Source organism: Schistosoma haematobium, chromosome 4, assembly GCF_000699445.3.
Source record: "Schistosoma haematobium chromosome 4, whole genome shotgun sequence".
Lineage (NCBI taxonomy): Eukaryota > Metazoa > Platyhelminthes > Trematoda > Strigeidida > Schistosomatidae > Schistosoma > Schistosoma haematobium.
The window spans coordinates 30,627,009-30,641,290 of NC_067199.1; the positions used below are offsets into that span (position 1 = coordinate 30,627,009).

At 31.2% G+C, this 14,282-nt stretch overlaps 1 protein-coding gene across 2 annotated transcripts in view; it reads left to right on the forward strand.

The window, feature by feature from the left end:
- Positions 1-14,282, forward strand: part of LOXHD1_1 (Lipoxygenase y domain-containing protein 1) — a 75,011-nt gene that overhangs the window by 31,634 nt on the left and 29,095 nt on the right. For both annotated transcript variants that reach the window (XM_051208222.1, XM_051208223.1), the window contains exons 15-22: positions 1,935-2,127; positions 3,054-3,220; positions 4,216-4,396; positions 5,041-5,295; positions 6,152-6,321; positions 7,026-7,296; positions 12,188-12,416; positions 12,455-12,627. In XM_051208222.1, coding sequence (XP_051066751.1) covers positions 1,935-2,127; positions 3,054-3,220; positions 4,216-4,396; positions 5,041-5,295; positions 6,152-6,321; positions 7,026-7,296; positions 12,188-12,416; positions 12,455-12,627 — 1,639 coding nt within the window. The remainder of the gene's footprint in view (positions 1-1,934; positions 2,128-3,053; positions 3,221-4,215; positions 4,397-5,040; positions 5,296-6,151; positions 6,322-7,025; positions 7,297-12,187; positions 12,417-12,454; positions 12,628-14,282) is intronic.

The following is a 14,282-nucleotide window of genomic DNA, read 5'->3' on the forward strand; positions in this document are numbered from 1 at the left end:
AAGTAAATAGCGTTGAATTTAAGCAAAGTTTTAAGGATTTCATGATTGGAGTGATGCTCAACGGACATCTGTCAGGAAGAGTATTGTCGTTCTCAAGTAAACCACTAATGAATTCTAAGCATTTATCAATGGGTACACTTGTGTATAAAGAAACGACATCAAAGCTTACCGTGATTTCATTCTTCTCGATGATTAGTCCGGATAATTTTGATTTAAAGTCATATGTGTCTTTAATTATATTATGTAAGTTGAGCTGTAGTGGTTTTAATATATTGCTTAAATATTTCGATAATGCATATGTTGGGGTGTTTGTGAAGTTTATTATCGGTCTTAGAGGAATATCTGGTTTATGAATTTTTGGTAAGCCATAAAATCGTGAGACATTACATGATTTGGGATGCAAAGCAAACCAAAGAGAGACCCCAATGATTGGTTTTAGCTCGTTCAGAAGTTGACTTGTTTCTAATTTGACTTTATTCTTAATCGTTAGAGAAGTTTTTGGATTGATCTTTTCATAAGGTCCTGTTGAGAGATGTTCAAGAGCTTTATTAATATAATCTGTTTTATTCGTGATTACTGTTGTGTTGCCTTTGTCGGCTTTTGTGATGATGATCGTTTTGTCTTTTTTAAACGAATGCAGAGCCTTCAATTCTTCTTTGAAATGTTTGGTGTAATGTGTTTTTGTTTAGTCAGAATATGGGAAGTCTTTTGACGTAGTAAATGCGACTCTTTTTCCGGTAGTTGTGCGATTATTGGTTCTATATATTATTTTATATATTATTTTTATTTATTTACACATAAATTCAATAACTAAACTACCCAGAATAGAAAGATATGTTTTTTTTTAAAGAAAGTGTGAATACAAGTTATTGACTAGGTCAACACTAAGAACCTGGTCGTCACATAGTATATTTGTTAGATAAGATATTGTAGAGCTTATATATTTTTGCTTGCGAGCATAGATTCTAATGTATTGACGTCTCGTTCAACCAGAAGATATACAAGGCAAAAGATACGAATGAAGTGGATAGTTAGTATCCCATAGAATAACACTTGTCAGGAGTTTACAAAACTTTAGATATCCATCCACAACCATATTGATAATGACCTCACTACACACCCTGCTAGCCATTTTTAGCACTTTGGATTCAATAATATTCATATGTCAATTGTACTGACTTTTTGATAGTATTTACGTTTTAGTACATTTATTGAATTTAAAAGCACTTATAACTATTAACCCGTTTACGAACGATTTCAAAAATTTACTTCATAAACTTTATACTCCACGGAGTTAATCAGTCACAAGGAAAGCAGTTAGCTTGGATGCCTTAAAGAGTATCTACAATTATGAAGAATCTTATATACGAAAATAATCATACTGAAAAAAACAAGTATTGGTTTACATAAAGATCCTACAGTGTTTTATTGAGTAGTGCATCAGTAAAGTTCTGTTAATAGATGTACCGTGATAGATTGTCTGTACAATATTATAAATTATTCATCTCAAATATCAACGAAATTTAAAACATCATCCGAAAATAAATTGTTACTGCATGGTTTCCAATCATTATATGAAGTGTTGAATATAACTAAGCAAAGAAATCCTGTTCGCTTATTGTGTTCAGCCATTGTGATCATGGTGTATTAATGGTAAACGTTTGTTTCAGATGAGTGATTTTTTTCATTATAAGTTCTCATGGCCTAAATAATTCGAAAATTATAACAGAAAGTATGGTAATCCAATTATCAAACAAATAATTATGTAGTGTTGTTTCATTTCCACATTAGTTTATGGAACAGAGCAGAAATTTGGAAGCCTAGATTATTCTGTATACTTCCATGCCGAAATATGGAATTAATTTTTATAACCATAATTTTGCTGTTTCTAATACCAAGAAAATTAAAGCATAAAATGTTTAAATTTATTTCAGATAAAGAAAATCAAAATCTGGCATGATAGTATTGCCCCACATTCAGGCTGGTTCTTGGATGAAGTAGTTGTGATTGATTATTTTCTTGGACGTCAATATGTATTCCATGTAAATAGATGGTTAGCTAAAAATGAAGCCGATGGACTAATATCATTAGAGTTACAGCCAACAAGTATCATTAACATAGAAAGAAGTAAGAAAAATTAATTCATCTTTCTTACATGTTAGTTATCTTAGTTGTGAACTTAGCTGTGATAATAAAGTACTGTCTTAAAACGTTTAAATTACTATCACATCAATTTTTCTATAATGCAGTTTTGACATGTAGAAGTCATTAAATAGTAGAGTACTATTGTAGTCAACACAAATGGGGAAAACTGGTAATATTTTAATACCAAATTACAGAATTCTTTCATCAGATGTGGAAACCATATGTTCAGTAATTCATTTGCACATTCCCCATCTCAAACTTCATCGTCCCTTCATTGCTATAACAATTACTCTCTGTTCCCGTTCTCTTCAATTCTATCATACCAACCTTTTGCTACCAGGTTCTCCACATCCGATTGGTGTTACGTACTAGTTCTCTCTGTCGACATAAGTAGCATACACCATACCATCACCTCATAATTTAAAGAATAAATAAATAAAGTCATGTTAATTATCTAGATCCAGTGATAAAACCGAAAGTCTATTTACCATATTCATTAATTTTTTTGTTTTCATCTTCTAGTAAATTGTAGGCCATTGAACATCTGAAGCTCTCTGAATTACTTGAAGTTTACTTTATATTCATAAGAGCGCAATATTAATGTTATACGTTTATAAGAATTCTTAACTGTGTAGGCAAAAAATGAGTTAAATCGTATTGATATTCAGATTAGATGCTGACAAACATTTCTCAACCCTATAACAGAAAAATACAGATACACTTGAAAATAAATGTATCCTTAAAATAAACATTTTGAGTTTCTTATTGCACTTTCTGTTAAACACTAGGGTTATTAAAACGTGTATTTCTCTGGTAACCATTAAGTAGCAAAATATCTGAAATTTTTTATCTATTGTACATTAAACTACAGAAGTCACAAAATAAAACTGCTTCTTTCTTATATTTAGTGATCCCATACGAAATCATTATATTCACTGGTGACAGAAGTGGAAGTCAGACAAAAAGTATTGTCACTGTTCAACTGTATGGAACACCATTGAAGAGAAAAACTGAAATTATACGATTGTCAAGAACACAACATCATTTCAAATTCGGTCAACCAGAAGCATTTCGTGTGAATAACTATTTTTGAAAACACTTTTTGAGTTATTTTTGTAAAATTTAAGAAGTTAGAAGTAAAAGAATAATATACTGATGACCCTGACTGGACGAATCAGAATTAAGATAAACCCTCATATATTTTGCGCAAAATTTAAAGCGCAGGGGGTAGATAACGTATATGCTATTATTAACAAAATGAAAATTGACAATATTTGGTTCTTAACACGATTGAAATAAATTAAGATATCTATTGTACCGTCGAAATTTTAATTAAAGATTATGTTGAAGCTGAATTACAAAACATACCTGCTCCTAAGGCAGATTGTGCGTTAAAGTACGTGATGCAACTCAGTGCGTTTTCAAGCGTGTTTAGTAAGACCAAATAGTATTCTCTCACTCTGACTCTTACTGTAAATCGCAATGTCAAATTTCATAAGATTGTAAACAGAAGGATGGCAAGACATTTTATTATGCCTGATATCAGTTTGAGATGAAAACTTCTACCCTACTTAGTAAACCTAACTCAACACTCCAGTTTAACTTTTGATACCTAAACCTAACGCTTGCATGATAGCTAATGTCAGTGGGTAACGAGAACCCTAAATCATGATAATCCTAAATCTTAATATGTAAAGTTGACCTTTTTCTTATATTAAGAGGGATCAATTGATAGGTGGGGTTAATTATTCAGATAAAAGCTGTTATTCCACTGTTATCATATTGCTTTAAGTTGTTGTTTTATAACTGTGCAGTGTTTCCTGATTGGCTGAATCACCCAAAGTTTTCAGGATAGCATACTTCTACCACGTTTAAATAACTAATAGCATGTCAAGCAGTCACAAAGTATTTCATTGTATTTTGCGCTAACTAGTGGTAGGACCCGGAATATAAATTTTTCTTTGTTTTGATGTGACATTCGAATATATGAAATGTTAATAGATGGTTTTAGATTCTAGCATACATGCGTTATTATTGGACTCATTTCAACTCTTCTTATATTTCACCTAGATATTTGCACCCGATATTGGGCCTTTACAGAAATTAATAGTTGAACGTGATGGGACAGGTTTATCGGATGGATGGTTTTTAGAAAAAGTTCTCATAAGAAAGCCATCTAACTTCTTTCAAAAAATGAATCGTTCCCCAACAGTTAGCCCAGTTAGATCAGTAACGAGTCAAGTATCTAAAGGTTAGTGCTCTCAAGTATTTTTTAATGTTGATGTGTATAACATCTCAGTTTTGATAAGGGGTTAAGCTCTTAATGGCATCCAAGTTTTCCGGGTATCTGGTGTTGTTGTTCCTCACTGAATAACGTGTAAGCATCCAATTAAATATATTTGGTCATTCAATGGAAATGGGGACATCGATTTAGTTGGTAAGTAATGAAATACTTATCAAGTTGTAAACGAAAACAACAAAGTCCCTACAAGCCTACTAAACTTACAGTCAGTTTAATTTCTAAGGCTAACTTATGTTAGTCTACACATATCAAGTCTGTACAACAGATTACATTTTATTATTTAACTAAAACAAAACAATGTCTGGTAGTGGAAGTCATATCATAAAAATAGTTTTTACCACCAAAATAGTACCACCTAGAATAGTTTTTTTAAATCTAGGCAGGAGTGAATACCTATTCTATCATAGTAAAAAATCCGTCAGGAGTAAGTGGAGTCAGTTAATGTATTACGCTGATTTGTGTTCCAGTTTTATAAGTGTCGCCTGAAAATAATCAGTTGTACAGAATATAGGGTCGTTGATATGTTTTAAGAAGGAGTTTCAAACTAAGGGATATTTGATATTCATTCAGTTTTCATTTAATGTTCATTCAAGATAAAACCGATCACCAAATTAATCGCATGATACCGCAGAAAGGTTCTGATCAGTTAAATGTTCCACAAACTGATAAAAATCTTGATGGTCCACCATCTATAATCTCCGTCCCTGAAGAAATAAAAGATGCAGAAGGAGCTGAAAACTATTGGTTCTTTTTCAATGCTTGGTTGTCCAAACAATATGATAACAAACAAATGAACTGTGAAAAATTTTCTTCCACTGAAAATGGCAAACCTTTACAAAGTCTTATGGGTAAGCTTAACTGAATAACACTAAAACTAGTTTGAATAACATTCCTAAAGATAAAAATTTCCAGTGTATAGAAAGTATTATTATTACTAATTTAATAGTTGAATACATCAGTCAATTGAAGTTAGACCACCATGGAAAACCTGGAGGCACTAGACGGCCGTTTCCTCCTATTATGGGACTCCACAGCAGTGCGTATCTACGATCACGCCTAGTGAGACTAGAACCCAGGACCCACCAGTCCCATGCGCGAGCGCTTAACCACTAGATCACTGAACCGGCATCCAACTGTGTTAATGCCCAATTTCTACCGATCCACTCCCAGTGCTTCCAGATTTTCCATAATGGTCTAGCTTCAATTGACTCATGAATTGAAATAATAAACTATTATGATATCCACAACAAAAAAATCCCTTCTTTGATTATTATTATTATTATTATTATTATCATTATTATTACATCTTAAATCATCCAGAGCATAATAATATCCACTTCATAAGTGTTTAATGTGTGTTAAAATCATTCAGATATAAATTGGTATATAGGTTGACCAAGCGATTACAATGACCATACAAGTAAAACGTTACTATGAATCTAAATCACCGATTAAAAAAAATTATGACAGTTATTTTATACACTCTAAGCTTAATTAGATGAAATAACTGTAGGTCTGCCTATGTTTTTTAACTCCAATTCGTCAACTAAATAAATGGTAAAGATGTATGCTTAAAATATCTTTCGGATTTGTCACTGTGCAAGTATGAAAAAAAACACGATTATCCATCTAGATGATCACCATTAAATAACTAAAAGGGCATATACTTAACAAAATGTCTTTCTTTCTTCTTTTGATTAACAGAGTCTTCTTATGAAGTAATTGTAAAAACTGGTGATCGTAAGTATGCAGGTACCGATTCACATGTTTATTTAACATTGTTTGGAATAAACAGTGAATCAAAAGAATATCATTTAGCAAATTCAAAAACTCATAGCAACAAATTCGAACAAAATCACGAAGACATATTTAATGTAAGTCTCTCCATAAAATATTCGAATAATTTCATACTAGTTCATCGCTATTGTAATTGTTATCAAATAGAAATATGGTATAGTTCATCGTTTTCAACTGGAACTATTAAAGCCCACTTTATATTAGTGACTTTTTGTTTACATTATAAACGTTTATCATACATTTGGACAGATTATTTTCTTAAATATTACTGTAATACAATCAAGCGAATACTTTTTCGAAATGTTAGGTTGCTCATATTTCATGGAAGTAGTGAAACGAAAATTTCAGTTAGGTTTTCAGCAATTTATTGAAATCAGGAAGATCAGTCTGTTAGTGATAGAAACTGTAAATTCATGTTTTCTAAGACAAAAGATTTATTTTTTCAAGCAAAATTATAAAATAATAAAATAATGTTTAGAGGATTAATAAAGTAAAAAACGTATTTACTTATCAAAGTTCCAGTATAAAATACTCGAAGTATAATTTGCATATAAGTAGTTTTATTAAATTGAAACATGTTGAGTAGTTTCAATAACGAAACGGAGTCTGTTATTAAGCATTTAGATAATATCCAATACAAGTTATCACATGAACATATAATGTAGTGAAAATATGCACACGTTTTCTACTGGAAAGTCATCAGTATTTTTTTATATATATATTAAGTCTTGGATTCTTTACTCTTTACATAAACTTATTATTTATACTACATTGGTTTCAGCTAAATGCAATAGGTTTGGGGTCATTAAAAAAGGTTCGAGTAAGACATACCAACACAAGTATCGCGCCCGGTTGGTTTTTAGATTATATTTTAATTCGTGAAAGTATTCAACAAAAGAAATTGGAATATTTTTTTCCTTGCTATCAATGGTTATCTGCTACAGAATTAGATGGTTTGGTTATTCGGGAACTTTCTGTTGCCTCAGAAAATATTTTTGAAAGGTGGAAGTCTGGCCATGATATTTTTGACGATTCAAGACTTATTCTAGAAGGTTTGTTTCAATTTACATGATAAATTGAGTTTAAACATATCATTCAGTAATTCACAACTTTTAAACCAAAGAATATCTGACAGTGTTTTGCATAGATAAAGAAAATAATGACGAAACTGATATGGACTAAATGTACTATTTATATTCAGTTCTACTTATAATTCAAAATTTTTATGTAATTTCTTTGCCCCAAAATGCCCTGGTAGGAAGTGTTAGCTCCCCCTCTCGAAATGTTCTCACATGGCCACGCGTATACAGACACTGCTGGGGAAGTCCTACTCACTGTCTTCTCGCGGCGAGGGTGTTGTTTAAGAAGTTGGGAGGACGAAAAGCGAATGTCTGATGCTTTAACCGGGTTGGTGGAAATGGAGAGTCCACCTAGGGGAGTTGGAAAACTGTAATTCCAAATCAATAGTATACATGGGTTCCAGTATCCTGAAGGAACAAATGGAGTATGAACCAATTGTTGGTCACCGACTAACATGGGACTGAATCTCCTTACGTTGCTCTACAGCCTTGTGGATCAGACCTTTAGGTCGAAGGCGCCGGGTGTGGCCCCCTAAGAAAATCACCTGATTCGGTTTGAACACCCGGGCAGTATCACAGCCCACACACAAATCGAGTGACTTGTATGAGGCATATGTATTCGGTGCCCCTTTGTACCAATATTTATGTATTCAAGTAAATAAATCTATGTAATTTATATTTAGAAATATATTATAACATAATTCAGAATGGTAGAAACTGAAATTTTTTGTCATCAATGGAAATCGATTTCACTACGTATCTTTCACTCAGTGTTTTAGTTAGTTAAGATTAAGAATGAATTTCACTTATAATAAAGTTCGCTGAGATTGATATAATTCTGCACAGTTACCAGTGTTATTATGAATCTTAAGTGGTTGTCGTACATTCAGTTATGTAAATTCTAAGTAAGTCGTCATTATCGACTATTTTAATAGTCATTATTAATGAAAAAAAAGTATGCATTCTCTTACTGATATTACTCTAAACTTTCACTTCTGATATATATATTGAATGCAGTGGGTATAATATTGCTTTAAAAATCTTAACGTTACAAATGTTGATCAGTAAAACCGAAACACTAGTGAAAAAGAGTTGTAGAATTTGATTGGCGTATGCAGACTGAAAACTATTAAAATTCATATTTGAATGAAACAGATCTTAGAACCGTGGATGAATTACCAGTTATCTTCGATGTACTTTACAGTCTGAATATGTTTCAAAGACATACATAGGAATAATTACTTTTCTCAGGACTGTTTGTTTACGGTTTTTATCGTACATCCAAGACAATGTTAATCAATGTTAACGTTTTTCAAACCGTTTCAATGTTACTGAATCTTTGAATTGCTCTGATACTATTTGGCATTATTTCATTACTATTAATAAAACATTATTTTCTGTCATGTAACTAAATAGAGCATATTGTTTTTAATGCATGGAATGAATAATTTTTACAGGTAGTAACCTCCACCACCCCCTCTAATTGTTTTGATATGAACAATAATTCAGTCTCATAGTTGATTCCTGTAAAAAAAATCCTCAATCCCAATAACCATTATATTTAAAAACATAGATTTTCTAGGAAGTTAAACTATATTGTGTTAATAATATGAATCCAAGTGACTAAAAAAATTGTAATTGTATTATATTTTCAACTGAACGTTATCTGATAGTCTGTACAGTAAACTGCTGTCAGAAAGATCAGTTCATATTATTTGAATTTCAATGTGTAGGCCAGTGTTAGCTTAATAGTCTCAAAGTTAAGCATCCACTATCAAACCTAAAAGTCCTGTGTCCAACCCCAGTTACTTACTGCTGTGAAGCTTAATACTAAGACAAAATAGCTGTCCATTACTTCATAGTTTTCAATGATTGACGAGCTAAGTTCGATCAGTAATGCTAACTATGAAATTCAGCATTAATTACAAATCCTGAAGTTGAACATAATATCACTCCTCATTTATACATTTGTACAAGCAATTTTCAATGAGAAACTGGTAAATATTTTAAGAAATAACAAAGAAACCAGATATAATCTGTTGAAGTAAAAACGTTTCACGTGACAGGATATAAGAAAATGATGACAATAATTATTCTAAATGATAAATAGACGTTGTTAACATTTGAAAAATAATGTATCAAGTAAACAGTAACAGAAAATATAAAGGAAACTTTGATGGACTGAAAATTGTGAGCTTCTACCAAAAATTATTGCCATGAATGGGTTAGTTTTAAGGCAAATAAAACACCTGGATACTTTTCCTGTTGACATAAAAATTAAAATCTTCTTTTTTTTCAGGTACTGTTATTTACAAGAAAAAACAAGTGTGTACTAAAGATCAGGTAGATTAGCTAGCAAAATATTGGTCGTATGAATGAACTAGTTCAAGTTGTTACACTCCACAATAACATGAATTCAGAAAGCACACACAGGAAAGGAAAGCGATTAGATAAGTGTGGGTAAGACAGAGAAAAATCATAATACGGAAAATGGGATGGGGAAACAAGCCATAGATATATTCATATCATTATGAATTACTTTTGACCAAGTTAACTATTATTTGAACATCTAGAACACTTAGAGTAAGAGAGAGCTAGTAAACAACTATAAAACCAAGATTTTATCAATTAGGTGAAAAAAATTTATAATGAAAAAGGAAAAAGATGGACTAAAAGTGATAATGACAACATTAATGAGTTAACAAACAAAAACAAAAAAATTTTGGTGGGATGTGTTCGGAACCGATGAATTAAAAATTATGAGATTACGTATAACTTTAGGATGACGAAGGATACATGTTTTCAAAATAAAGTGTGAGAGAAACTGATAAAGTATATAGGAAATGTATCTAGAAGATCCATGACATAGTGATCTAACAAACTGTTTCTATGCATACAGAAATAGTTTTAGGCTACGCATTACTAACGCTCTTTCAATGTGGAAATGGTTAATGGGTATACATTTTAGGAGATGCCGTTTGGTTTTATGAACAATTTCAACTGATTGTCAACTGGTTATCACCAAATAAATGGTGTATAAAAGATTTTGTACTTCTGGATTGTCATTTAATGACCCATATTACAACTGTATTGCTCTTAAAGTAAATCATTAAGGAAGATTTCATCAACGAAATATTCATTTTATTGATAAACATCATTTGGAAACTTAATTTTCGTTCCTAACTTCAATAAGTTGGACGCATCATGAAGCTGACAGACACTTCCACAAATTAATAAGTGTATCATAGAGCAGAAAGTCCACTAATATATGCATCACTTTAACTTATATTAAATGAGATATTTGGCAACTGAAAACTATGATCGGAATTCATTCACGATTACATTTATTTCAAGTTTAGATTGAATGGAAATGAGATCAGAAGAATCAGCAGAGGCTAACAATTAAATCTAAGTTACTAGGTTGATAAACAGTTTACAAGCATCATCTAGATAATGGAAGTAATGAATATGTACTTAAAGGCCAGTATATACACATATAGTTTCCGTGTTTGTATGTATGCTTATACGTATACATTATACATAAGTGAAAACAATGTCTGACCAAAACAATATGTGCGGTAGAATGAAGACAACTACATATGATTGACATTGCTTTATATCCCAATAACAATATACGCATTATATATTCTTAAGAAACTTAGAGAGACAATGAATAGAACTTAATTTTTTGCAGTTAAGATTTAGTTAATGATGTTATGGATCCCTTGTATTGACATACCATAAAATCACTTTAACGACTATGACTTTTCGTACGGTTTGAATTTGTTCTGCAATACGGTTATCTTCATTTGAATTCAGCCTTGATAACCAACAGGAATCTATAAACTCAGGGTTTATTAATTCCATGAAACAATCTGCTAAAGGTATTTTCAAATTTATGGTAAGTCGAATAACTTTAGGGATTTTGAACCACTTTGTTTACCATCTCTTTAATAGGTATTAACGATTAACTATTCCAATTGAGACCTGCTCCTGCATAATTGTGAAAAATACACTGACTGACCAGTCAATATAAAAAGACACATCATTCCATCTATTGTAATTACTTCCAATTTACGATTAAATCTTAACATTAAACTGATTTCACAATTATTTCTCCAGTTCAATATAAATTGGGAAAACAACATACGAATTTAACTGATTTCTTCAAAATATTATGCAGCAACGACAAACCAAGACTTATTTCTGATAAATATTAACACTGTCCAATATGAGTACTGATAATGTTAAACAAAATTATGTACCATATAAACAGAGTTGTTTAAAAAACCCATGTAACTTTTGAAGATTTCGAATCTTGTTATGGATGTTAAGTTGATTTTTAATGCTAATAGTATCTACATATTATCATTCTGAAAAGTAAATTACGGATCAAATCATGAAAACTCTTACATCTAAATGTATACATAGGTTATCTTGTGGAACGAGTTTGTGGAAAGCGAAAAGTAATAGAACTGATATTGAGAAACAGCCTTATTTATATGAGAATATAAACAATTTGAAATGTTAAACGGGATGAAATTCTGACCATGAGAAACTTCAGATGTAAATACATTTTTAGATACCTTATGCAGTGACAGAATGAATTACAAAGTACCAAGGATATGAGTCTTAGCCCATGTTTTATTATAGCTTAATCGGCCGAGTTCTCATCAGTTTCAACAACGTACATCTAGTTTGTAATATGTCAAAAATTTCTTGTAAATGAACGATATAAATTTATTTTTATTAACAATCCAACCATATGGGTCCTGTTTTTAAGGACATTTCTAAGTAGTAGTCTGCAATGTAATCAATTAACTTTTGTTAAATTCTGGCATTATAACAATCATTAATTTTACAGACCAAAGTACAATTTATCATGTACGCATTCATACGGGATCCCAATCCAATATCAGTTCAGATGCTAATGTTCAAATACAACTTTACGGTGACAAAGATTTTACAGGGAATGTTAGGCTTTATAAAGCATATTATGGAAAAGAAGATATACTTGTGAATAAATTTCAAGCTGGCCAAATAGCAGATTTTATTGTTAAAGCAATAAATATTGGCAATATAAAAAAAATCAGGTTAGAAATAAAAATTTAACTACCTAAGATTTCTTTAGGATTGAGCATGACACAGCTGGAGGATCCTCTAGATGGTTTATTGAACGCGTTGAAGTTGAAGCGAAAAAACTAGGACTTTTATGGAAATTTGAATGCAACCGATACATTACACCACAACAACCTGAACTAATATTGTATCCTGAACCAAAAGATATATCATTTGTCAAACCTAGTAAGTAAATATTATCATGTGATGGAGGTAAATTATTTAATTAAACATAAAACGTATTCCTGGTACTTATTCAACGTTTTAGTTGAATAACTGATATTGTTCATTTGCAGTGTTATTTAAATTTATTCTATTACATTCAGAAAATGTAGTCTTATTATGGGGGAGTACAAGGACTTTTTAGTTAAAATACCCAAAACGATGGTTTATAGTAGCTCTTACCTAGAGCTCTTGCCTAGATGGCTACTTTTGTTTGGCTATTATATGTATCATCCTAACGTGGTCAAGCATTTCGTAAACTTTCCATTTACTTTATCATCTGTGAGCTTGCTAACTATATCATGTGCGCTTTTAAGTGTGACTGACATTTACGCTCTAATTGGTTATCCGTAATTTATTCATCTTATATAAAGACTAACCAAGCCATCATTCGTTGAAGAGGTACGTTTGAGGTCTCTGCCTTTCATATCGTATCGTCAACCTTCATTAGTGTATTTATGAAGTTTATATTCAGAAATACTGTTGCATTTGAATTATTATATGCCGTTATACACTAATGCGATTCACTTCACTAAGTTAACCGACTGATTGCCTGATAACTCACACTCCTGTTTGGAAGTCGTCAGTTTTATATGTTTGCATCCTAGCTTGATATTTATGCTGTGTCGAATCCAAAATATTTTGCTTCAAATACCAACGCTTTTTAGATTGGTCACTTGCGGTTATTAACAATAACAATGAGAAAATATCAACCTCTAAAAGTAGTAGTAGACTTCTGTAGTATAATTGAATTTCATGAAATGTAATCTTTCAAAGTTGATGATAAATAAGTGGTTTCTTGAAAACTGTACAAATTTAAAAAGGATAAGTTTTTCAAACTATTTATTGCAAGTATAAATCTAATTACTTAATTACTTTCTTACTTACGCCTCTTACTCCTCCTGAAGGAGCATAGGCCGCTCATTAATCTAATTACATTATGAGAATTAAAACTTGAAATTTATTCAATTATTTATTGAGGGCTAATATTTCAAGAAAATTTGATTTATTTTGAGATGACTGTAACCAAGTAATATTCACTTGAAATATTCAATTCTCAACCCATCATCCGGAACATTCACTAATCTTTATGCAGACTCTTAATATGTGACATAGCAAACCACTATTGACATATTCGATACTTACACAACTATATCATCATTTTCTATTACAATGAAATAAATAGTGGTAGGTGATTAAGAAAATAAACACAATAATTGCTAACTATTCAATTTATTGTAATCCTGCCAAATCCAAGGCTACGTTTAATAGTCTCGATAATATCAGTTTCAAAAATAGGTAACTAAAATATATGCTGATTCAGTAAATGCAAATAATTCTAATTATTGTTTATTCAAGAAAATATTTCTCTAAAATAGTAACATTCATGTATTTTTATTGTCAAACATAAAAAATATCCTAGTTTAAATCACAAATTGATGTTATTTAGAATACCACTGAAAGTCTGGAAGTACTAGACGGATCTTGTGCATAGACACTTAATCTTTGAACCACTGAAGCGACCTTGGTTTGACTCCTGGATGCGAAGGTCATGGATGCTTACTGATGAGGAGTCCTATGTTAGGACACAAAAGTCACCTAGCGTTTTCGAGTTTTCA